At 55.8% G+C, this 24,683-nt stretch overlaps 2 protein-coding genes across 2 annotated transcripts in view; one reads left to right on the forward strand and one right to left on the reverse strand.

The window, feature by feature from the left end:
* LOC144276683 (maestro heat-like repeat-containing protein family member 2A) overlaps window positions 1-6,540 on the forward strand; it is a 43,859-nt gene extending 37,319 nt beyond the window's left edge. Inside the window, exons 35-43 of the mRNA XM_077836942.1 lie at window positions 459-573; window positions 1,712-1,858; window positions 3,392-3,574; window positions 3,812-3,967; window positions 4,727-4,864; window positions 5,215-5,317; window positions 5,734-5,799; window positions 5,942-6,013; window positions 6,302-6,540. Coding sequence (XP_077693068.1) covers window positions 459-573; window positions 1,712-1,858; window positions 3,392-3,574; window positions 3,812-3,967; window positions 4,727-4,864; window positions 5,215-5,317; window positions 5,734-5,799; window positions 5,942-6,013; window positions 6,302-6,540 — 1,219 coding nt within the window. The remainder of the gene's footprint in view (window positions 1-458; window positions 574-1,711; window positions 1,859-3,391; window positions 3,575-3,811; window positions 3,968-4,726; window positions 4,865-5,214; window positions 5,318-5,733; window positions 5,800-5,941; window positions 6,014-6,301) is intronic.
* An 8,745-nt stretch (window positions 6,541-15,285) lies between these two features.
* On the reverse strand, window positions 15,286-23,679 carry TRIM50 (tripartite motif containing 50). Its single transcript, XM_077836799.1, has 6 exons — window positions 23,275-23,679; window positions 19,028-19,123; window positions 17,524-17,754; window positions 16,924-16,946; window positions 16,280-16,419; window positions 15,286-15,896 (listed from the first exon to the last, which is right to left on the reverse strand). The coding sequence occupies exons 1-6, from the start codon at window positions 23,677-23,679 to the stop codon at window positions 15,286-15,288; spliced, it is 1,506 nt and encodes a 501-aa protein (XP_077692925.1).
* Between the last annotated feature and the right edge of the window lie 1,004 nt (window positions 23,680-24,683).

A 24,683-nucleotide genomic window follows, 5' to 3' on the forward strand; every position in this document is an offset into this window, starting at 1 on the left:
CCCTGCCTGGCTAGAGCTCCCAAACCCTGGTCTGCCGCGTGGCAGCCCCTCATCTCCCAGCCCCGTCCCACTGTGATTACTACTCCCTTTGGCTGCCAGGCCTTATGGTGGGTCTTCCACTGCATCTCCCAGGCAGCATCTCTCTGAGAGCTCATTCCTACGCTGCAGTCTATGGGCCATTTACCCAACTCTTGCTGCTCCCCGGTCCAGAGGGGAAGGGAACCCCTTCACACCAGTGGGTAGCAATCCAGAGAGAGGGGAAACGGAGTCACACATCCTTTGCAGAAAAATATTCCAAACCTTTCTGCCTCCTCCACAGTGACTCTGGGGCCCTTGGGCGGAGGAGCTGGTTTGGGCCCACTCACCCCACGGGGTGCTCAGAGCCCCTGCAGGCAGCTCTTGCATAGCTCTGCCAGCCCAGACACTGCCCAGACTCACCCCCACTGCTCTGTACACAGGGCTCTGGTGCAGGTGGGCGAGGCACCACTGGAGAGGATCCTGCAGCTCCTGTTCCCGTCCCTGAGCTCCCCGTGTGAGGACTGGAGAGTCACTGGCACAGCCTTCTACGCTGAGGTGAGACGGGCCCCAGATGGGCTCTCCCCAGGGTGCTGCCTGGGCGGGTGATGGGGTGGGCACGGGGTGGGAAGGCAGCTGGGCAGGCAATGGGATGGGCCCAGGGGTTGTGTTCTCCCTCCATTTTACATAGAACCCCCTGAGAGCCATCACCCCCTGGCACTTCTGCTGTGCCCCTCGTTCTCCAACAGTGGCACATTGAGGGCACGTTCTGCCCCTTTCAGGGGAGCAGGGCCCCACTGCCCTGCACATGGGGGGCAGGATTTTGGGAGGCTGGGCAGAGGCTGAGCAACCCCGCTCTAGGCCCCGCTCCCTTGCACCCCAGGGTCCCTTGCTGCACCCCTGCTTCGTTCCAGCTGGGAGTAGCCCCTGTCCATTGTGCTGGGAATCAGAACCAACACCAGGGCAGGCCCTGCTCTCCCTTCTCTGGCTGCACCCTGCTTGACACCCCGTTGGGGAGAGCAGAGTCCAGCCCAAAGGAGTTCGCCCTCCAGCCCAGGCTGCCTGGCTCGCCCTCCTCCTCGCTGGGTGGATGAGCAGCCAGACAGCACCCTGAAGTCACAGGCTGGCACTGGCCGTGGACCCAAATGGCTGCCCTGAGCCAAAGCCCCACGGACTGTGGGAAAGGAGGATCCCAGCTGTAGGACTGGCCCATTCAGTGCACTCCGCCCCTCCCATCATGCCAGGCCAGGCCTTGGCAGACCCCGGGCAGCAGCAGAGGCAGGTTATCCTGGGAGCCAGAGAGAGCTACAGGGTCTGGCCTGGAGAAACTCCCTGGAGAGCCAGCCCAGCCACGCCCATCTCCTCTCCAGCTAGGCTGGGACAGGGGAGTGAGACTGGAGGACTGGGTCCTGTGCCCACTCTGCCACTGGCCCCTCAGTGAGTCACTTCCCCGCTCGCTGCCTCAGTTTTCCCAGCTGCTTAGAGGACAGTGAGACACACGCACCCCCGTGTGCAATGCGCTGAGCCCGGGGGAGAGTCACCCCACCCCATGAGAGCGCCGAGAGGCACTGTGGTGCCTGTCAGAGCTGAACCCCCCAGCCCAGAGCCGGAGGGAGCTGGGGCTGTGCTCTGCTGCCGAACTGCCCGATGAGTGACTCCGCGTCCCTGGCTATGATCGTGGTCTCTTGTCCCTCAGCTAATGAGTCACCCCGTGCTGTGGCAGAGGAAGCTGCTAAAACCTGTCTTGAAGCACCTGGTGGCAGGGGCCAGCGATGAGAGTGACACCATCCGTTGGCTGGCAGCCCGTGGGCTGGGGAACATGCCCCAGGGGGCGCCGCAGAAGGTGGGCAGAGGGCAGTGTGGCCAGAGGTGGGGCAAGGGGAGCAGCGCGGTCGGCGGGAGGGAGTGAGTCCAGGGGCTGCATTTTTTATTTCCAGCAACCCCCCTTGCCCTGGGCTCTAACAGTAGAGGCAGTCAGGTCTGGGGGATGTTCCCAGTATGGCTGGTGCCACCCCTCCTGCACCTGGGGCAGAGACTGAAGCAGGAGGATCCCCAGCCGGCCCCTCCCCATCATATACCACCCTTTACTCACCTGGACCCCCAACCGGCCCCTCCCGACTGCACATTCCTCCCGGCCCCCCAGCTGGCCCCTCCCCACTGCATATCCCTCTGTCACAGAGTCACCAGGCGATGCTCTGGAACTACTCCCTACGAAGCCAGTCAGGAATCTGGGGAAGCCTCCTCTTCAGGGCAAAAAAGCTCACACAGCTTCCATCTTCCTGGCTCTGACCTCGGAGCATTCAGCATCCTCTGCCCCTCCGTGCGCTTCCCACCGCAAGTCCGCCCAGGGGGGTCCTAGGGAAGCCAGAGGGCCCTGCACCCCAATTCCATAGTCAGACATGACTCTCAGCCAGCCAGTAAAACAGAAAGTTTATTAGACGACAGGAACATGGTCTAAAACAGAGCTGGTAGGTACAGAGACCAGGACCCCTCAGTCAGGTCCATCTTGGGGGGCAGGGAGGCCAGAGCCCCATCTGGCCCTCCCTCCATTTCCCCAGTCTTGGGGGGCAGGGAGGCCAGAGCCCCATCTGGCCCTCTCTCCATTTCCCCAGCCAGCTCCAAACTGAAATTCTCCAGCCCCTTCTCTCGCCTTTGTCTCTTTCCCGGGCCAGGAGGCCACCTGATCTCTTTGTTCTCCAACACCTTTAGTTGGTAACTTTGCAGAGGAGGGGCCCAGGCCATCAGTTGCCAGGAGACAGGGTGTCAGCCATTCTCTGTCTAGACAGCCTCACGCTGCCCTCTAAGGCTCTGCAACAATCACACAGCTTATCCCACCACCTAGATACTTAAGAAATGCCTAGGGGAAACTGAGGCACCCACACAGTATTCAGAGAGAAGTTTAAGAACAGTCCCACTTCGTCACATCGAACAGTTCCACTTCGTCACACTTTGTCTCTCTCCTGGGCCAGGAGGGCACCTGATCTCTTTGTTCTCCAACACCTTCAGTTGGCACCTTTGCAAAGGAGGGGCCCAGGAGAGGCTCAGGCCATCAGTTGCCAGGAGACAGGGTGTCGGTCATTCTTTGTGCAGATCCCTGCACGCACCTGCCCTCTAGGGCTTTGCAGCAATCATACACCCTTATCCCACCACCTAGATACTTAAGAACTGCATGGGAGAAACTGAGGCACCCATACATTATTCAGAGAAAACATTAAGAACATTTCTACTTCGTCACACCCTCCCACTCACCCAGACCCCCAGCCAGCCCCCTCCCTCACCTGGGCCCCCAGCTGGCCCCTCCCCATCACATTCTGCGCTCCATTCACCTGGATCCTGGGGGGCACTGGGGTATGTCTGATTGTCGGGTTCCATTCAGGTGAAGAAGCACAGGCAGCTCCTGCTGGACACCCTGCGCCGCCCCTTGGCTGAGCCCAGCAGCCCCCAGGTCGTGGGCGAGAGCATGCGGGCCCTGTGCAAGATGCTGGGGCAGCTGAGCGAGCGTGACATGGGCCGCCTCTCCCAGCCCATGGCTGCACAGGCCCGGGCACACTTCCCACACGTGAGTCACCCCAGCACACGGACAGAGCTCTCCCCCTGCGCCCCCTAGAGCAGGGGCTCAGGGTGCCGGCTCTCAGGGACACCCCCATTTCCTGGGTTCCCCAGACCAGCTCCAGCTCTCCAGGCATAGGACCTGGGAGCAGGACAGAAAATGGGGTGGATGCTTGCTGCCCCTCCATTGGGGCATTGCCCACTCTCGGGCATGCCCACTGACTCTGCCCTCTGCTCTCTGCGGCAGGAGGACAGCGCCGTGCGCGCGGCAGCATTTGGCCTGTTTGGGGCCCTGGCCAGCTCGGCCCACCACAAGCACCGGCAGTTCTTCACAGGGGAAGTGAGGAGCAGCTGGGCCGCTCTCATGCTCCATGTGCGGGACCCAAGCCCTGAGGCAGCCACGGTGAGACGCAGGGAGAGCCCCCCCGCCGGTCCTGATCCTGAGATGCGGGCGCAGACCGGGAGAGAGCCCCACTGCTGGGCCTAATCCTGAGACGCGGGTGCAGAGTCACTGACAGGGAGAGAGCCCCCTGCCGGGCCTGATCCTGAGACATGGGTGCAGAGTCACTGACAGGGAGAGAGCCCCCTGCTGGGCCTGATCCTGAGACACAGGCGCAGACAGGGAGAGAGCCCCATCTCAACCTGCTCGCACTACTTTTGCCAAGGAGGGAGGCTGACAAGTGATGGGTGATCCTGGGCCAAGTGCTGCCCTCAGAGTAACCCCAGTGAGATGGGGGTCATAGGGAGCAGAACTGAGGGTGCATTGAGGGGGTATAACCCACTGGGAGGGGCTGGATCAGGCTTTGGGGGTACCTGGGTGTATCCCATTGGAGGGGTATCACAAATCTGTCCGTGGTGGGGCACCCCCTTTAGGCTACATGGGGGTGCAGATGTGGGAGTCCAGTTACTCCATGTATGAGGTGCCACTGTGGGGGCTGGGCCTCTCCAGCCCAGGGCAGCTCCTTAACCCTTCCATGCTAGGGCAGGGTTAGTGACCCCTTCACAAGGGGGTTGCACAGGGGTCACTGTGTAGCGGACACCCCTTGTGTACCTGATCTCTGTCCCAGCAGAGTCCCCACCCCCACCTGTCTGCAATAGTCTGGACAGTGGAAAGCTTTGTCCCTGTGCATGGGGCCCCGACTCACCACTTCTCTGCTTCCAGGCCTGCTACGCTGCCTTCCAGGTGTGCGCCCCGTTCATAGGCCTCACGGGGCTCGGGGGAGCCTTTGACAGTAGGCTCCTGACAGGCGCCTCCGGGGAGAGGCACGAACACTTGATGGGACACGTCTGCAAACAGCTGGTGAGAGAGCTGCCGAGGCTGGGCCATTCTCTGTGACTGTGCTTTAGACCCAACAGCAGGGTAGCCCTTCCTCCCTCCTGCTCCTTCCCTTGCTAAGGCCCCAGGAGCAGCTCTGAGAGGCAGGCTGTGAGCACATCCATGTGTCCAAAGCACCTGTGTCATGGGAGCTCAGGGCTCTACAGCTCTGTTGTTTAGGATTTAGCCTCCCCAGCCCCAGGCAGGGTTTGGTCTGATTCCTCCATCCCCCTCCCCACCCCTCATTTCCAGGATCAGGCTGTGGTGAGCAGGGGGGCTGACCTGTCTCTAGGTCAGGAGGAACTCATGCCGTCTCTGTCGCTGGTCCCTCCTAGGCCCAGAAGGACCCTGTGCTGCTGGACAGTCTCGTCATTGAGACCTGCCTGCACCTCCACAGCCCCTGGGAGGGGATCAGACTGGCAGCAGCCAAGCTGGCAGGTGAGACAGTGCCCAGTGATCAGCACCCAGATGGCAACAGGGAACAGGGTGGAGTGACCCTGCCTTCGCGGCCAGGTTGCAGCTCCGGAGCCAGGCCCACGAGGGCAGTGGTGTGACTCCAGGGAAAGCCAGGAGATAGGCCCAAGACAGAGCCATTAATCTGACCTCTTTTGAATGCGGTGGGAGGGTCCAGTTTGAACCCCTGGCTCTGAATCGGCCCCTGTGGCTTGGGCCCAGATTGGCTCCAGCCCAGGAGGTGCCATGTTGTGGTTCTGGTCCAGACAAGGCCAGAATCTCATGAGAACAGCCATTCTTGTGAGATCCTGGCCCAGAACCTGGGGCCCTGGGTTCAAGGTGTCAGGAACCCACCCTGCCTTGCAGCACCCTGGGACAACATGCTCCTCTTGTGTCTCCAGGGATCCTGGCAGAGAACATGGAGGCCCAGCATGTCCAGCAGCTGGATCTGGGAAAGCTGCTGTGCTGTAAGTTCCCCAGACCACCCCACCCCCACCCCAGCTCCTGCCCAAGGAGCCACCCTCCAGGGCCCATCCAGCTGGCACAGAGCAGAAGGGGCAAACATGAGAACTGCTGATGCCGAGGGCCACGTTTTGCTCTTGCTTGCAGCAGAGCAAATGGGGAGCAATGCCCTTGGGGGTCACTGGGGTGGCTGTGCATTGACATCAGGGCAGCTGGCAGGTGAGTGTGGCTGGAAGCTCACGGGCTGGACGGTGGGGGCCAAACACCCCCTCCCAGCGGGACGCTGGATCCAGCCTCGGCAGGCAGTGCCACTGCTCGCACAAACAAGCCCAGGACTGCGGGAAATGCACCTGGTGCTGTCAGTGCCTGGTCCGCATGCTGGGGGCTCTGACCTTGAGGATGCAGCCCATGGTCATTGTAGGGCTTGGCCAGTGTGGTCCTTGCCCCAGGGATCTGTGTTTATGCACAGGTATCTCATCCCAAAGGGGTTTCTCTTCCTCCCCACAGCCCTCCAGGCACTGCATGGTGACCCCAGCACTGCTGTCGAGATTGCTGTGGCAGAAGCCGTCAGCACCATCAGCCAGAAGCAGCGGGTAGCCCTGCAGGAGCCAGGTCCCAGCCACACAGGCCCCAGAGTCCGAGGGAGGCTGCTCTTTGTGAGGAAGCTCTTCAGGAGGAAGGGGAAGGGGAGACCCCTGGCAGGGCCCCTAGATGTCGCAGAGTCCGATAGCATCTCCAGCAGCTGATGTTGGAAGGAGATGGATGCTGCTGCCAGCGCAGAGGATTGGGGCCTTTGGAACCGAGTGTTCCCCACACTCAAGGGACTCTGGATATTGATGTGTGTATATATGTGTATATATTCTGTGCCTTTCCAGCCGTGGTCTGGGCTTTGCTATCTCGTCGGAGTCTGAGTCCAGGACCCCAGTCAGTCCCAGCCCTGAGTCAGCAGGAGCTGGGAGCGTGGGCATCTCACAGACTGGGCTGCTAAAGGTGCAGGGGCCATAAATATGGGAACCAATTGAATGCCCATGGGGTGAGATGGCAGCTGGGTGGGGCTATTGGCCAGGTGAGTCGCAGGCCGGCGTGTGCCAGGAAAGGAGGTTGTGATTTAGCCATGGCTTTTTATCTAGAGAATGTCCTCCCCTACCTTTCCCTGCTCTCCTGGGTGAAGTCCAGCTCCTGCCATTGACTCTGAAATGCTGCTCCAGGTAGGACAGTGCTGTTGCATGGGGGAGAGCAATGCAATTCTACCGGGCGATTCTCTGCTACTTCCAGGCTCCAGGGTTTGCTTATTTGACCTGATAAAAGCTCCTTTGGGGCTGTTCTTTTAAACCCCAAACCCCTCTAAAGAGACTCTCTCAGCCTCCCTTCCCCCACACCGTCTCCCAGCCTACTCCCACCCTATCAGGCTACCAGAGGTTAGAAGAGGCTCAAGAAATGGCCACCAGCACTGCCTTGCTGTGCTGTGATGGAGAGAGAAGCAAGCTTCACAGACCTTAGGGCCTAGGGGACATTTTGACCTGGTAAAGGCTAGTGTTAGGTGCTGTGTGTAACACTGGCTCTCCGTGCACATCTGTCCCTGTGGCTGTCTCAGTGAGAGCAGCAGCCTGCTCCTTCCAGCTAAGGAATCATAGAAGGGTAGGACTGGAAGGGACCTTGAGAGGTCGTCTAGTCCAGTCCCCTGCACTCAAGACAGGACTAAGTATTATCTAGACCATCCCTGACAGGTGTTTGTCCAACATGCTCTTAAACATCTCCGGTGACGAGATTCCACAACCTCCCTAGGCAATTTGTTCCAGTGCTTAACTACCCAGACAGGAAGTTATTCCTAGGAAGTCCAACCTAAACTTCCCTTGCTGCAATTTCAGCCCAATGCTTCGTGTCCTATCCTCAAAATTTAACAAGAACAATTTTTCTCCCTCCTCCTTGTAACAACTTTTATGTATTTGAAAACTGTTATCATGTCCCCTCTCAGTCTTCTCTTCTCCAGACTAAACAAACCCAATTTTTCAATCTTCCCTCATAGATCATATGTTTTCTAGCACTTTAATCATTTGTGTTGGTGTCCTCTGGACTGTCTCCAATTTGTCCACAACTTTCCTGAAATGTGGCGCCCAGAACTGGACACAAGACTCCAGCTGAGGCCATATCAGCGCCGACTAGAGCGGAAGAATGACTTCTCGTGTCTTGCTTACAACACTCCTGCTAACACATCCCAGGAGGATGTTTGATTTTTTTGTGACAGTGTTACACAGCTGACTCATATTTAGCTTGTGATCCACTATGACCCCAGATCCCTTTCCACAGTACTCCTTCCTAGGCAGTCACTTCCGGGGAGACCTTGTATTCTAGGTCCCAGCCTGGGGCGGTCTGTGCATGTTATTCTTCTGCAGAGACATTAAACTTCCGAGAACACACGAGAGTCTGGCCTTGGTTTGCCCCAACAGCAGGGCTTTGCTGATCTTTAACTTTAAAAACAATAAGCTAAAAAGCCATTGTGTGATGCCTCTCTAATGGGCTCACGGGACTCTGTGATGGTCTGTACTATTATGACAGGTTTCAGAGTAACAGCCGTGTTAGTCTGTATTCGCAGAAAGAAAAGGAGTACTTGTGGCACCTTAGAGACTAACCAATTTATTTGAGCATGAGCTTTCGTGAGCTGTAGCTGTAGCTCACAAAAGCTCATGCTCAAATAAATTGGTTAGTCTCTAAGGTGCCTCAAGTCCTCCTTTTCTTTGTACTATTATGGTCACCACTTTTACAAGACTATGGTAAATTTTGTGCAAAGTAAGCCTTGTGAGGTATCATTTGAAAACTCATAATCTGATGAACATTATTGTCCTGGTAAAATATGTGACGAGGGAGATGTAAATAGGAAACAGGGGAGATGTAGACAGGAACAGCTATTCTGACAGCACAGCAGTGTAAAAGGCCCCCCAGGCTAGAGGATTAAGGAGCCACAGCTGTTCAACAGGCCAGATTGTACCCTGAGGCCTGTCGCACTATAGACGGTTCAGTGCAGCAGAGGAGGGAGTCTGGAAAAGGAACCACCCCAGAATATTGCGGCTGGATCGTGAAGCGAGGCTGTAGGGATGTGGGTAGTCACTCCCCACGTGAGACGGGGCTCTGCTCAGGTTCAAAGCTTTGGCAGACAGTGCTTTCCCCTTACAGGGTGTTACCTGCACAATCATTGGTTCAGCCAAGCTCTGGGGCGGCAGCCCTGTGAGAGTTTATTGCAGGTGTCTGGGAAGTGTCTGCTCATTGAGTGGGACTGGGAAGGACCTTCCTGCAGACAGATAATATATGTGCTCCGAGACGTGCCCTGAGCCCCGGCCTCCCATCCAAGACTACAGAAAAGTCTGGTTAAAAATAAAGGTACATGCAGTTACCCTGCTGGGGGGAGGGACAGGCAGTGCCACAATCCCTGCACTCAGGAACAATATGGGTTGGATGCTTCAGCTGTTGAGAAAGCAATTTACTGCAAATCAGTAGGTCTAAGCTGTTCTCCAGTGTGGTTAGATGTTGATAGATGTTTGGCTGTGTGTGTTTGTTCCCTCTGTGTGCCGCCCCAGCCCTGAGCAGACAGCTGGCATGGCAGACCTCGAGGGAATCACCCAATAACCACAAGATCCATTAAGGTATGAAGGCATCCAGCCAGGTTTATTGTCGACAAAGGCTGGTACTAGTATCCCGCAGACTCTATCGGACCACTAATACATGTATGCCCGTAACAATGGACCAGCTCAGTGAGCGGCAGGACTTTCCATTCCTCCCTAAGGCCAGACAAAGATACTCCCTCTGATATACATCTTTATACCCCAATACAAATAAGTTAGTACTGCCCCTTTGACATAGTTAGTTACCACCCGCGATGTGACTAGTTATTACCCATTACCTTGTACTTGTTGGTTTGATCAAAACATCCTTCTTATCTGCTGTCATCCTGACCTCATCTTTTAGGAGGGTCAGTGTGTTCCTGTTATCCTTGGGGAATGTTTTTGTACCATCCTTGATATCGGGATGTTCTGGTATCACTTGAGATTGGGATGTGTTTGCGTGAGCACTTCTTAGGAATGTGTATTTCTGCAATATCAGCCCTGTTCTTGCCAAATTCTGTGAGCAGGTCCTGTCTCATACCAGGCCTCTAATATAAGGTCTTATGTCTCAGGCTCTCTTCCTACTACATCTAGGACTTAGGCCAAAGCAAACGAGCGCGTGAGCCACTAAGTCAGGCTGGCCCTGCTGACCCATGTTCCAGGTCTGTGCACAGGGCTGGGGCTGGGGTTTAAATGGGGACTTGTTCCTTTTCCAGGTCCCCTACCCTCCTCCTTAGGGAGTGTGCCTTGATCAGGTTTGGAATCCAGGCTGGCCACATACTGTGAGCTCCTGTTGTCGCAATGCTTCACCCTTTGCCCTGGCTCTAGTCTCACGGGCTCTGAGGCAGGGTGGAATGTGCCGGCTGGATCTCGGGGCGCTCTTTAGGGTATTGACTCTGTCCTGGGCATTGCTGTGTTGATCCCACCGTGGCAGAATGACATTTTGGCACTTGGTCTTGCTGCCTCATTGCTGTGGAATTTTGATGCCACCTCCTCCCCACTATGTGGTGATGACATCATGACACCTCCCATGCGGCATCGCGCTGGGTTTCGAGGACATTTCATCTTGTGCCATGACAGCAATAGTTTGACGCTGCCACATGAAAACGTTTTGGGGATCACATCTGTGGTCACCCTGGGATTGAAACAGGGGTGCCCCAGCTCTGCCCCATGGAGCCAGTAAGTACAATGCTGGCTGGGCCTGGCCTTACCGCTCCCCATGTGTCTGAAGCCGGAACACGGCAGCAGCTGCAGGAGCAGTGAAAGCTTGCATCGATTCAATGGATATTCTGTGCCTGTGTTTGTCAGGAACGAGTCTGGGAGCCAGGCTCAGAGGCAGGAAAGCAGGAAATAGGGGAACGAAAGAATGAGCCACAACAGGGCACCTGTGATGCTGGGTCACTGGTGCCCCCTGGAGGAGAGAGTGCAGCGGTGTTGCCACACCAAGGGCTGCGGGACGAGGCGTCAGCAGGGCGTTGAGGGAAGGATTGGCTACCGTTGCAGCCATTAACGGAGCAGCGCTGCCAGTGTTTGCCCTATTCTTGTGTTGTGATTTGAGTCCATTTTTTCCAGGCTCCTTATGATGAGGTGAGACGCTGCAGCTGGCTCAGTTACTCTGGCTCAGCTGTTGGCCCCTGGACCGAGGTGAAATCCCTCTCCCTGCAGAAGCAAGCAGCCATGGCCTCCTGCCCCATCAGGGTGATAAGGGGGTGGGGTATATAATCCAGGCAGTCCCCAGGGAAATGGAAAGGCAGGGGAAGGAAGGCGGGAGCTTGCCTGGGGAAGGGGTAGGAGAGGTGCAGGGGGCAGGCACTGGAGCTACCTGTTTGGGAGTGGATGGAGAGGATGGGACTTCGTGGGCTAGAAGGAGAGAGCGGGAAGGCCTGCTGCCAGGGTCTGGGAGGTGAGGATGGAAAGCTGCTGGGGGCTGATGTTTTGCTGGGGGGCTAGGAGGGGGACTGCTGTGTTGCAGAGGGCATGAGGGGGAGCCTGGGCTCAGCTAGGGGCAGGGGCAGAAGGTCAGGAGGAGACAGGCTTTGCCACCAAGGGAAATTACCTGCCTGACCCCGCCCCAGCATGTCATTTAGTAAAGCAAAGCCCCCGCTCCCTTGGGAAACATGACAAAGGAGTTGGAGTTAACTAGGTGTCCGCAAATGCCCTCGTGAGCGTGAAAATGGCACGGGCAGGGTGCCCTGCAGCATGTGCCCAGGGAGAATTCGGGGGGTGCGGGAGAGGGGCTGAGGGGAGCGGGGAAGGGGAAGCTGCTGGGTGGGCTAGAGCGGCCGGTGGATAGTGGTGGGGATGTGAATGGGGCAGGGGCACTGGGGGGCAGGGGCTCATGAGTGGGGAATGGAAAAGGTAGGGGAGGGGCGAAGGGGAGCAGCAGGGCAGGTGTCAGGGGCTGGGGGAAGCAGGGAATGGGGAGTCCCTGGTGTGGAGGCTGGGAGAGATGGGAAGGAATGGGGGAGGCCAAGGCAGGAGCCCTAGGGAGTGGGAGGGAATGAGTCCCAGGTTGGAACATTTCAACGAACAAGAAGCTGCCCTGAGTGAACGACAGGAACCTCCTCCAATGGGAGGCTTCCCAGGGAGCAGGCGGGGAGAAGCTGTGCTGGGGGTGTCGCTGTGAGAGGGGCAGTGACACCCCCCCACACAGTGCCCAGAGCCATGGGGTGGGGGCAGGAGGCTGCAGCCAGGGAGGGGGAAACAGGGCTCTCTGAGCTGCCCAGGCAGGGAGGGAGATTAGAGCCCCCTGGGGCTGTGCCCCTGCCCCATGCTCAGGGTTGGGGCAGGGGTAGGATCTTGGGAGCAGTCACTGCCCTGAGGAGGAAGGGCTGGGTTAGTCAGGACCCCCCACCCATCAGTGCTGGGCAGGCCCAGGTACCCGGGGATGGTGGTTGGGGTTTGGTACCCAGGCGGGTTGCTATTCCTCAGTATTCGGCAGGCCTAGGTACCCAGAGGAGATTGGGGTTCCTCAGTGTTGGGGAGGCCCAGATACCCGGGGCGGGGAGGTGTTGGTGTTCCTCAATGCTGGGCAGGTCTAGGTACCCCAGGGGGGTGGGTTGGGGTCCCTCAGTGCTGCCAGGCCCAAGTACCTGAGGTGGTGGTAGTTTGGGGTTTGGTACCCCGGGAGGTTGGTATTTCTCAGTATTGGGCAGGCCCAGGTACCCAGGGAGGGGTTAGGGTCCCTCAGGGCTGGTCAGGCTCAGATACCCGGGCAGGGGGTTGGGGTTTGCTAGCCAGGAGCTTGGTATTCCTCAGTGTTGGGCAGGGCCAGGTACCCAGATGGAATTGGGATCCCCCAGTGCTCGGCTGGCCCAGGTACCCAGGAGAAGTGTGTGGGGTGGGGTCAGATTTAATTCCACCAGCCCCAATGCTTCACACACACTAGCAGCCACAATTTAGACAGCAGAAATGGGGGCTAATGCTTCTCCCCGCCCTCCAGCAACACCTGAGGGGTGACGGTGGCTACTAGAACAGCAGGCAGAGGTCCCCACCTCCTTCCCACCTCCAAAGACACCTTTGAGGTAAGTCACACAGCAAGGATGGAGGAGGAGGCAAAGAGGACAGAGGGGTTAATTAGCTTCTCTCCAAACACTAATCCCCTTTGGCTCTCTCTCAGCTCTCCAGACAAACTCCCTTCTACAGGACGAATAGACACGGTAGCTGTGCTGGCCCGAGTTAACCCACTAACCTGCACGTCTCAGTCTCAAGGTTGGTCTCTGCCTAGCCTCACAGCCTCAGCTGGTGACACTTACTGTGTCAGAGAGAATAAATGCTTATAGCTTGGCTATGCCACAAATGAGAAATATGATCGTCCTCTGAAAGGATTTGAAGTCCAAACACCAAAGATGGAGAGTGGCACAAGGCCCTGTATGTAGAAAGGATGGGACAAAACTAAGGAAAGGAGAATTGATGCTTACTATCACAAAGCCCTTCCTGACAGTGAGATGTATCCAGCATGAAACAGCTTCTTCCAGGGAAGTTGTGGCATGCCATCATTTACACATTAATGGTTGGGTAAAAGCACTTGTGAATGTTCTGTAAAAGCAGTTCTATGTCAGGCCTCGGGCTGGGACTGAAACAGGTGACAAGCTTGTTACCATAGAAGTCAGAGGTGAAAACAAAACTAGGATGGGATATTCCCATCACCACTGCCTGATTTCTATGATAAACTTGTGACATATTTCATCCTCTGGCTGAGCGGGGCCACACTGCTGATTATGTCATTCACTATGCCCTTGCATCTTCCATTTGTCCCCCTGATGTTGTTGCATGTTCCCTGAGTTCCTCTGAAGTTGGGGACTCTGTGGATGACTGTTTCCCCCTTCAGGAACTATGTGACAGTGAACACAAGGGACACAAAGGAATTTCTAAATCAATCACCCTTTACTCACAGGTAAAGCACTAGAGAGCTACAGATCTATGGAAACTAACAAAAACCCACAAGCAGAATTTTTTTTCCAGTGTTCACACCACTCACAGAGCCCTTTGGGTTTTGATAATTCCTTTCAGGGTCCCAGGACCCTCCTTTCCTTCGCTCCCCTACCTGCCACCCACTGTACAGCCTTGCCTTCTGGGCCTGATAGCCTCTCTCAGAAATTGCTGATGGGAGAGGCTTCCTTTTCTAATGTCCCAGTGCCCCCCATCAGGTGACTCTCAGTGGCTTCAAGTCCCTTGTCCGCTGATACATTACTTGATTACAAGCCCACCTGGGAGCTCTGGTTCCCCTAGGAAGTAGGCTGCTTGCTGTCCTAGGGTGCTTCCATTTGATGGGAGAACCACCAGGTTAACCACTCTTGTTGCTCTGCATTGTTAGCCATGTGCTAACACTTCTAGGAATCCCAGTCCAAGATGCAGATAAAAAGACAACAGTGAAGATACAGTGCAGTTTACACTCAAAATGGTGTTCATAAAATGGTGTTTGTAGTTTCCTTTAGACATGTACCGACTTAACTAATCTGTCACACCGGGTTAACTCCCTGCGGACACAGAGGGGGATCAGCCCCACTGTGGATTTCTCACGTTTGGGGAAAGCCTCCCTAGCTAGCACATAGGCAACCCACACTAATGCTAGATGGCTGTTTAATTCCAGCCAGCCACTAAACAGTGTGCAGTGATGCCCCACGTCAGGTCACCTGGGACAGAATGAACTCTGGGCTCTTGATTTGAAAGCATGAGCTAAAGGGAGCCAGGGTTGAGTTGTGGAATTGGGAGATCCTAGGGGCTATACAAGGACATATGCATGTGGGCCTTGGTTCACTGTGTTAAGTGGAACAGTCGGGTTGGGGAGGGAGAACAGGATTGTTTAAGGAGCAGCTGACACTCCATGCAAAGCTCTGACCACAGACTGAGACAATCCTGTCTTGGTTGGTTGGATTCTGTCTTCATCCTCTCTGATTGGGGGATTGGTCCTGCTCTGAGCAGGGGGTGGGACTAGATGACCTCCTGAGGGCCCTTCCAACCCTGATAGTCTATGATCCTATGACTCCTGCACAGCTGGGGCCATGTGCGTGGGGGCAGGATACTTCTCCCTGTGCCCGCTGCTCCGGCATGATCCTTAGCCTGGGACACAATCATCAGTCCCTAGCAGTCATTACGGTGCCCACACAGGAGTCTGGGCAGGGAATAGGCGGCAGAGACAGGTGGAACACAGCAGTGGGGATGGGTCCAAACGGCAGCAATCAGGTCCGAATTCCCCCCAGGGTGGGGGTGGGAGGCTGGTTTGGTTCATGCCCATCTCTGCTCTTAAGGGATAAAGATCCTGTTTTCCCCACCCTGAGGCTTGAATGGCGGAGAACGATACCAGCTATAAGCCCTCCCCAGCTGGGCATCACAGCTCAGAGAGGTCTGACAATCCCCAAACAGGGGGTAGGGTGTGGGGCTCTGGGTGGAGATCTATAGCTTTGTGGGCTCCGGTGGGTCCAGGCTGCTGTCAGGAGCTTGTGTGTGTCGAATCATGGTGGCCGTGGGCAGCACAATGGGCAGGGCGTTGGTGCCCCGCTCGTGCCAACACATGTCTAGGATGGGGTAGAGCTTGCCCTGGAACTCCGCCCGGAAGGTGTAAATGGGGATGAGCTCATCGGGGCTGTCGGCATTGTAGAAGGTCAGCTCACCCTTCTCATAGTGCAGGTAGATGCCGATGCGCTGGGGCCGGGCCGTAAGCGGCAGCGTGGTGCGGGGGTTGTTGAAGGCCTCGTAGACCTTTCCTTCCTTCAGGCCAATGAGCCACACGCCATGCTCGGGAGACTTGTTCAGCTTGCCCTTGCGGCTAGCTGTGCCCTTGATGATGCCCAGGCGCCAGTGGCTCTTGGTGCCTACGATCACCTCCCAGTAGTGCTTGCCCCAGGAGAAGCCCTTGTTGGTGAGGATGCAGTTGCTGGAGTCAAAGCGCTCAGGATTGCTGCCCCGGCGCTGGTAGAGCAGCCTGCTCTGCACCACAGTGTTGTCCTTGGTCAGCTCCAGCAGAGGATGTCCTGTCACCGGGTCCAGCTTCAGTGTCTCTGGGGCTAAGGAAACACATGGCAAGCAGAGGAACCTCAGGGCGGGAGACCCAAGCGGCTAGGCCCAGGTGAACCCTGAGCAGCTTTGGGGGTTGGACCAGGACCAGGAGAGCCCTGAGCAGAGAGGCAGGCCTGGCCAGGTGCAAGGAACCCTGGGAGAGCCCCGAGTAGCCTAATGGGCCGGATCCAGTAGAGCTTGTCCACAGGCAGCACCCCTATCTGAGCTCTTGCATAGCTAGGAGAGTGACCCATGAAAAGCTTCCTCTGGCACATGCCTGAGCAGCCCTGCGTGGGTCGGACAGCGTGGTGCATGCCAGAGGGAGCATATGCCATAGGTACACGCATACTCTGAGCACACTGCAGGGGACTTACTATGTGTGGTGCAGTACCTGGCAGGACTCTGCGGAGCAGACGTTTCCATACTGTCATCTTGATGTCATCTTGGTGGAAACCTGGCTTAAAGGAGATGGCGCTGAAGGCCCCTTCAGCTGGGTGCTGGGGGAGAAACTCTGACCTGGAGGGAAAGACACTCCCAGGCAGTGGGGTTTAGTGAGAACATTTAAGGGCCCTGCTTCCTACCCCATTGCCCACATCGGGCAGAACTCAGAGTCTCCCTGGCTGCTCTAGCCTCCATCTGTGAGCTGAAGGCCGGGCAGTGGGTGCTCAGCAGCCCCCAGGGCATGGGCACTAAGCTGTGCCAGGTGGAGGGGGCATGGGCACTACGTCACTCCCCTCTAGGAAAGTAAGCCATGGGAGCAGAAAGCCTGGTGCCTCGCTGCCAGGCTGCTCCCAGCAGCACTGGAGATGCTGGTGCACCACTGGCATGGAGAGGGAGTGCAAACCGCAGCTGGCATGGGTACAGCCCTTGCTCACCACTAGAGTTGGGGCCAAGCCCTCAGTGCCTCCTGCTACTCCCATGAAAGGGCCCTCGCAGTAACCACTCCTAGGAAACATTTCCCCTTCCTGGGTTCTAGCCATCCTGGCTGCCCCATGGCTCGAAGGAGGGTCCCAAGGGTGGAGGGTAAGTGCTCACCTGGAGGGGAATGAGCCGTAGTTCTGTAAAACACAACACACACACACAAAGGCAGAGTTAGCGCTGACAGCCTCAGCCCCATGGCCGGGGAACGCTGCAGAGGATTCCTGGCCAGCACTCTCACCGACTCTCCATCTGACCCTGGCACCAGCAAATGGCGCCTCTCACTGCCACCTCCGCTTCCCGCCTGTGCAGGGAAGGTCAATGGAAGCTGCACAGACTGGGGGCAGGGGGTCTCCGGCAGCCAGGATGGGGCTGAGGGACACAGGGATGGGAGGAATCAATTGCCAGATGGAGAGAGGCTGGAGAGGGTGCGATAGAACCATAGTTGTCTAGGCTCCTCCGCCATAGACAGGCATGGCACGGTGCCTGTCTCTTGGCTCTCCCAAGGAGGCTGTGTGGAGGTACCTGGCTCTCCCCTCTCCTGGGGGGAGATCTGGCTTTCTACTTCCCAGGGAGGAAGCATGGAGATATCTGTCTGTTTGCTCTCCCCGCAGGGTGCATGGGGTGCATCTGGCTGTTTCCCAGGTTGCATTGTGGGGTGTAGGGCAGTCTCCTCTCCAGAGTTTCCATGGTCATTCCCCTGGCAGACAGACTCACCCGGATGAAATCCAGCTGACTTTCATTATTGAGTTTCTCCAGCGAGCTCTCCATTTCCTGCAGCTTGTGCAGGGTGTCTGATGTCTGCGTGACCTGGGACTCAATGGAGGCAATGAGGTGGCCAGCCTTCCTCTCAATGCTCTCCAGGAAGCTGGCCTTCTCCTCGTCAATGTATCGGTGCAACTCCTGGAACTCCTTCCGGATCACCCACTTGAAGACATCTGACTCATTCTGCAGGGGGACAGTATGTTCTAGGAGCCAGAGGAAAATACCCGGGACAAGACGTGGGGTGGCCCTGCCCGCTCCCTGCTCAGCACAACTCAGTCATTCCACCCGCTTACAGCGTGTTATGCTCGATGCAGACCACAGGCCAACTGCAGACCACCTGCCTTCTACAGCAGGGCACACACCCTCCAGAATATCTTAGTGGTTAGATCTCTCACCCGCATGTGGGAGATCCAGGCGAGTGGCTATTGGCTATTCTGGGTTCAGTGGATCTCTCTTTCTTTGTGACATTTTTTAGAAGGTCCTTGCCTTGGTTTTGTCCCGAAACAGAATGAAACCAAATGCAGAAACCTCCACTTATTTTTTCACAAAATGGAGCTCTTGTTTTGTGGCCACTGCTTCTGCTTAAGACATGGAAATCGCCCGAAGCTGACTTCCCCTGGCAGGGCAAACATGCCCTGAAGCTATCAGTATTGATCTTGTTGGAGAGCTAGCTCTGGCCAGGATATTTTACACTGGTTATCTCACTTTCAAGGACACTGGGTCAAACCAGCTCTGAACAACGAATTGCCCAGCCTGTCTGTACGCCTGCCAGGAAGTTCCGTGCCACAAGAGATGGCTCCCTCACCCCTTCGAAAAGCAGGGCTATTTTTAGTCCACACTTTGTGAAGAACAACAACCCCTCTCCTCTGCTAGCAACAGAAAGCAAGCGTAAAACGGTAGGGCTGGAAGGGATCTCAGGAGGTCATCTACTCCTTCCCCCTGGGCTGGGGCTGGGCCAGATAACCTTAGCCCAGCCCTGGGAAGCAAGACACTTATTCACCTGCCTCTCGCTCAGCAGGTGGAGGACATGGGACCAAGGAGACTCTGATATGGTGTGGGTTGGTAGGCTGGGACTCTGGGAGGGATGGGAGAACCATTCCCGATGTGGGGCAGAGGGCACTCTGGGATTTTATTATTATTATTATTTTATTTTATTTATTTAACATTGATATGGCTGGAGTGCCTAATGGCCAATCAGGTCAGGGTCCACTGTGCAGGGCACTGTACAAACAGTTAGCAGTGACCGTCCCTGCCCGGAGGAGCTTACAGGCTAAAACAAGACATTGCAGGGGTTGAGAAACAAGCTAGCCAGGGTAGGAAAGACGGGGTAAGACAACTAAAAGGATGTGTGCAACCCTTAGCCAATCGGGAGCAGTAATCAGAACTGGGGCTGCTCCCGGGTTGGGACCCAGGAGATTCATGGTCATGGGCTCCTCTCACAGCTCCCTGCACTTACTGCGATCCGGGTTTTATTGTTAACCAGCTTGCTGATGTGCTCATCCAGCTTCCTCTTGTGTTGCTGGACCTCTGTTATTAGCACTGAAAGCTCTTCCTGCAAAGGCAGAACATACTCCTGTTAGACTGGAGTCTCTAGTCTAGGATATTGCACCCAAAGGAGTAGCCAGGTGGCAGTCACCTGGCAGGGGTTTGGCTCTGGGCCCCACACTCCCCCATCTGTGCAGGCCAGCCTGGCCCTGAATGGAACGAGTTCTCCTGGGGTCAGTCATACTTCCCTTGATCACTGGCTTCCCCCCATGGAATACAGGGCATGATGAGACCACGTTCTCCTAGGCTTCATGGGAAATTCATTTATCATTCCTTTTCCATCCTGCCTGAGTTCACCTCTAGGCCTCTTTAATGTTAAGATACCTCGATATTGTTAACCCTAGCATCTGGGCCAAATTGAGAACTGGGCAATTCTGTTCTGTCCATCTAAGATTCTCCCTGTGGGCTCATTTGACATCTAAATTGCTCTGCACTGTTAAACAGTTGCTGAATCCCACCCTAGAGGTGGCTGCATTTGAGTGGTGAGCGAACTGGTGTTGTATAGCAAATGCAAAAACCACAGAACTCTTGCAATGTTATGTTTGCACAAAAACTCTTAAGAGTCTGGAAATGCGAAAGTTGATATTCCAAGGGCTACATTCCTTGGGCTATGTAGCATGTTCTGTATGTTATATGGGATACAATTACAACCTAAACAGAAATATGTTAAGCTACATGTTTAAAAGGACATTGTCAGCTTGAAACCTCATCAGTTTAAAAAACTGAGTTAAAAGCAGTTTCAGGTATGACACCTGCCCCCGAGTCCCCCAGCCAGTGGTTCTGGTTGAACAATCACATTTTCTTTTTTTTTTTTTTTTTTTTTGGGTGGACACCAGAGTTAACCATGACCAACTGACATGCTGTGAAACAGGACAGTACTTATCTACACAGAGTCTGTCTAGACTAGGAAAAGATTCTAGGTTACAATACGGCCAGCTAACACGATAGTAAGATACTAATAACCTGTGTCTACGCTTGGTGGTAAGTGGTGTTTCAAGTCACGTTAGCCAACTCAATTTTAAAAGCACCCTTTTTCCTGGCAGGGACAAACCCTGCACATTTAACATGGTTTTCGTTGGCAAGTGTCCTCTCTAGCACAGTAATGGGGAATAACTGGTGAGGTAGTGGCATGGCAGAAAAGGATGGGGGGTTACAGTGGGCCAATATGGTGCATTTGAAAAAAAAGGCTAGAATAAGTCTGGGGTGTATTAACAGAAATGTCCTATGTAAAACATTGAAGGTAATTATTCTGCTCTACTTGGCACTGCTGAGTCATCGTCTGGAGTCCTGTGTCCAGGTTTGGGAGCCACACTTCAAGAAAGATGTGGAGACAGTCCAGAGGAGAGCAACAAAAATTATTTGAGATTTGGAAAACCTGACCTATGAGGAAAGGTTAAAAAGATTGGGTGTGTTCAGTCTGGAGAAAAGTAGACTGACAGGGGACCTGACAAGAGTCTTCAGATATTTTAAGGGCTGTTATAGAGGACAGTGATCAGCTATTCTCTGTGTCCACTGAAGGCAGGACAAGAAGCAATGAGCTTAATCTGCGGCAAGGGAGACTTAAGTTAGCTATTAGGAAAAACTTTCTAGCTATAAGGATAGTTAGCTCTGGAATTGGCTTCCAAAGGAGGTTGTGGAATCCATGTCAGTTGAGGTTCTGAAGAAGAAGTCTGGCAAACAGCTGTCAGGGCTGGTCTAGGTTTACTTGGTCCTGCCTCAGAGCAGGGGGAAGGACTAGATGACCTCCTGAGGCTGCTTCCAGTCCTACAGTTTTATGATTGTATCATAGTAGGCAGGCCCATTATCTCACTCTGATTTGCAATTGACAGCCTGGGAATTTGTTTAGTGTGAGTATTCCAGACTATTAATAATGTTAAAAACAAGCATAGCATGAATCACCACTGTGTCCTTCCTCTAACCTGATCTATGGACATTGGTCACTGCCCTTTCTGTGTGATCTGGTGGAGAAAGATTTGGGGGTGTAGCCAGATTGAACAGTATCTCACTGATTCAAATGCCACCAGTGAGTGGGTTCTTTTGCAGTAACTCCTCCCCTGTGCTCTGCACCGATGCTGCCTCAGTGGCGTTATTATTCCTCATTTACACTGGGGTGAGCAGCCAGGATCCAGAAGAGCCTTCAAGCATGTATTCCGGTTCAGGACAGCAGTTAAACACATTCAGGTTCCTGAACTGGAGCCTCTAACAGAGTAAGAGAGAGGAGAGTTGGCCCTAGAGGTTCTAGTTCTGTCACAGCCCAGATATACCCCACTTCTGAACAGGGCCCCAAGGCCCAAACTGTGGGCAGGATACACTTCTCTTGCCTCACACACCCTATCTGGTGTCAGGAGCAGAAGGGAGCTGGGGCTGAGTCTGTGCTTTTCCATTTACTGGCTGTCACATGGTCTGCTGGAAGGGACCCTTGCTGGTTACATCAACAGGTCAGAGCCTGTGTAGCCGAGTGCTCTGTCTCCCAACCTCCCTGCGCGGGTATCTCAGTCTTATCAGCCCACTCTTTTCCAGAGGTGTTTGAGCACTGGAGATGAAAGGACCCTGGAGTAAACAGGGAACAAGACTGCCTCTCCCTCCAGCACTCCCCCGCCCAATGTCTCCTGCGCTCCCTCCTTGGACAAACATTAACCCTTGCAGCCCCCCCGGGGAGCTGGGTCCATGTTGTTATCCGTGTTTTACAGAGCGGGAAAGCAAGCCAAGCAGATTGAAGGATTTGCTCAAGGTGACAGATAGAGCCAGTCACTGTCTGCAATGGAGCTGGAACAGAGGAGCTTGTAACTCCCAGCCCTGTGATCAGATCACTAGGCCATCAGGTGAGCACATCTGCACTGGAGTCAGGGAGACACAGCAGGCACAGACCCTGCAAGGCCCTTTCCAGGCTGGGCTCTGAGATGTTTAATTGATGCTAGAGACGGGCCCAAGCTGTGATCAGGGTCTTGCTTTCCCCAAAGTCTAGGGCATCCAGAACAGGATGGTAGGTTCTAGTCCAGTTCAGGGCTGCACAGAGATTCTGTTAATAAATTAGGGGCCGAAGCAATTGGTTTGCAGATGCTTTTCCCTGGCCTATTGATCCTTCCAATCAGTAGTGTCAATGGTCGGAGTCTCTGCCCTGATGCTACTGCAGGGGTGGCCAACCCGTGGCTCCGGAGCTGCATGCGGCTCTTCAGAGGTTACTATGCAGCTCCTTGTACAGGCACCGACTCCGGGGCTGGAGTGACAGGCGCCAACTTTCCAATGTGCCGGCGGGGGCTCACTGCTCTGCCCCTGGCTCTGCCCCAGGCCCTGCCCCCACTCCACCCCTTCCCGCCCCCTCCCCTGAGCCTGCCGTGCCCTCGCTCCTCCCACTCCCCCTCTCCCCCAGAGCCTCCTGCACGCCAAGAAACAGCTGATTGGGGGGGGCAGTGCTGGCTGGGAGAAAACTGGGAGTGGGTGGGGGGAGCTGATGGGGGGCTGCTGACGTGTTACTGTGGCTCTTTGGCCATGTAGATTGGTAAATTCTGGCTCCTTCTCAGACTCAGGCTGGCCACCCCTGTGCTACTGGGTCAAGGCCCACTTGAGCCTCAGAGGAGCATGGGTCCAGTGACACACTGACCATGGGCTGTGAGCCCTTACCCCAAGAGCAGGCGTGGGACTGCCGCACGCCGGCCAGCTCAGCTCTGGCTCGGTCACAGCCAGTTTGAGTGAGAGCAGCAGTGAAGCCTGGCAGCCCAGGTGGGCCCTGCACGGGGAGGCCTTGCCCACGTGACTGTCTGTGTTGCCACAGCTTCGCTGCGATGGTTATCCCAGGTCTGGTGCTGCGATCACACCTCCTGACTGCAGTGTGCGGACCCCCGGGTTACTGTGGCCGCGGGACAAAGCCCAGCAAGCCCGATACCCCGTCTTGGTACGCTCCCAGTTCCCGCACACCGGGATCCAGCGTTTGTGTCAACTACCAGCCTGTGCCAGACCCTTGTCCCGCTCTCACTCCCACACCAGGTCCGGAAATCCAATCAGGGATGGTCCACTGGCTGTGCTTTTATCACCTGAAACCCGCCCAGCTCCTCCCTTCTCACCCTCCAAGGAGCCCAGTCGCAGGCCTGTGTCTTTCCCCAGCAGCTGCCATGGGGCAGGCAGTGCCCAGGGCCAGCTGTTAGCTCCCCAGGCACTTACCTTCATCCGGCTGTATACGGTAGAGACAGGCAGGATCTTATGCTGACGGTGAGCCCCAATGATGCCGCAAAGCCCACAGATCACCTCTTGGTCCTGCTCGCAGAAGAGGCTGAGGGGGTTGTGGTGGACAGGGCAGGACTCCTGGTTGGGATCTGAATCGCCCATGGTCCGCAGCGCCTCGATGACGCAGGCCAGCGTGACGTTGGGCAGCAAGGTGCTGCAGTCCACAGCTTGGCGGCACACGGGGCACAGGAGCTGCTGGTCCAGGTTGCACATGAGGGACCCCACGCAGGACTTGCAGAAGGAGTGCCCGCACTGGAGCATCAGGGGCTCCTTTAAGACCTCCAGGCAAATGGGGCAGAGCAACTGGTCCTCCAGCTCACAGACACTCATCTTCCGAGCCATGCTCCGGCACGGTGGCTTGGTCCAGTCTTGGAGGAAGAGCCCCTGGGCTGGAAAACATGGAGTTAATGAGAACAGTTCCTAATGTAACAAGCAGGATGTCTCCAGTGGAAATCTGTCACCCACCGGCTGAGGAGCTTAGGAGGAGCACATCCCTTTGGGGTGTTTAACTGAATAAACCTCCAAACACATCTATCCACCTAGGATGGGAGATCCCTCCACAGGAAGCACATTCCAATGGTGCTTGTGATCCACACCGGCTGCCCGCTTGCTTCTGTGTGAGGTGTGAGGTGTTGGTTTAACCTATGAAACTGGGAATGGTTTGGGCTCTGCTGACCTCTGAGACCCTGCCCCGCTGCTGGTGTGCTCGCAGGACAGCGGTGCTCAGCTCCCGTTGGGGGCTGCCCCGTTTACACAAAATAGGGCTGTTCTTGATAAGGGGGCATAGACTGAGCTTATTTCCCCTCTGGGCTGGCCAGAGCCCATGTTTGATCACCAGCTGCAAGGCTGATCTGTTTCCCCGGCCTTCTGCACGGGATAGCGGGGGAGTGGAGTGGGGTGTTCCCTGATGGCGGGGACACGTCTTCGTCGGCACTGGGCTCATTTCTGTTTCTAAAAGTCTCTGTTGAATCCTTCTCTCAAATACTGTACATAGAATCATAGAAGGGTAGGACTGGCAGGACTGAAGTAACATGAGTTAGGAGCATGGGTGGCAAGTGAACTGGCAGTTGGTGGAGGCTAGCCCCTTCCCCTCCCCTTGTGCCCAAGGCCCTGCCCCTCCCCTTTCTCCCCCTCCCCCACTGGAGCCCAGAGCGGCAGAGCCCCATCACAGCCACTGCCCCACCACCTCAGGCCAGCACCCCCAACCCCTACTCTGACCCATGGAGTGGGCGGCACGGCCGCATGGCCCCCGACCCCAGCCACGGAGCACTAGGCGGGCACCAGCCCTCGCCTCCCCAAGTCCCGGCAGCAGGCCATCAAGCCCAGCCCCAGCCTGGGCCACGAAG

Source organism: Eretmochelys imbricata, chromosome 17 (genome assembly GCF_965152235.1).
Source record: "Eretmochelys imbricata isolate rEreImb1 chromosome 17, rEreImb1.hap1, whole genome shotgun sequence".
NCBI classification, from domain to species: domain Eukaryota; kingdom Metazoa; phylum Chordata; order Testudines; family Cheloniidae; genus Eretmochelys; species Eretmochelys imbricata.

What these genes read in the sequence shown, in the direction of transcription:
- TRIM50 (XM_077836799.1), bottom strand. Translation starts at nt 23,679, where the DNA reads ATGGCTCGGAAGATGAGTGTCTGTGAGCTGGAGGACCAGTTGCTCTGC. An exon ending in ACAATAAAACCCGGATCGCA is followed by an intron (nt 17,755 to 19,027) that starts GTAAGTGCAGGG and finishes GTCCCCCTGCAG; the next exon opens with AATGAGTCAGATGTCTTCAA. An exon ending in GCTCCGCAGAGTCCTGCCAG is followed by an intron (nt 15,897 to 16,279) that starts GTACTGCACCAC and finishes GTGTTTCCTTAG; the next exon opens with CCCCAGAGACACTGAAGCTG.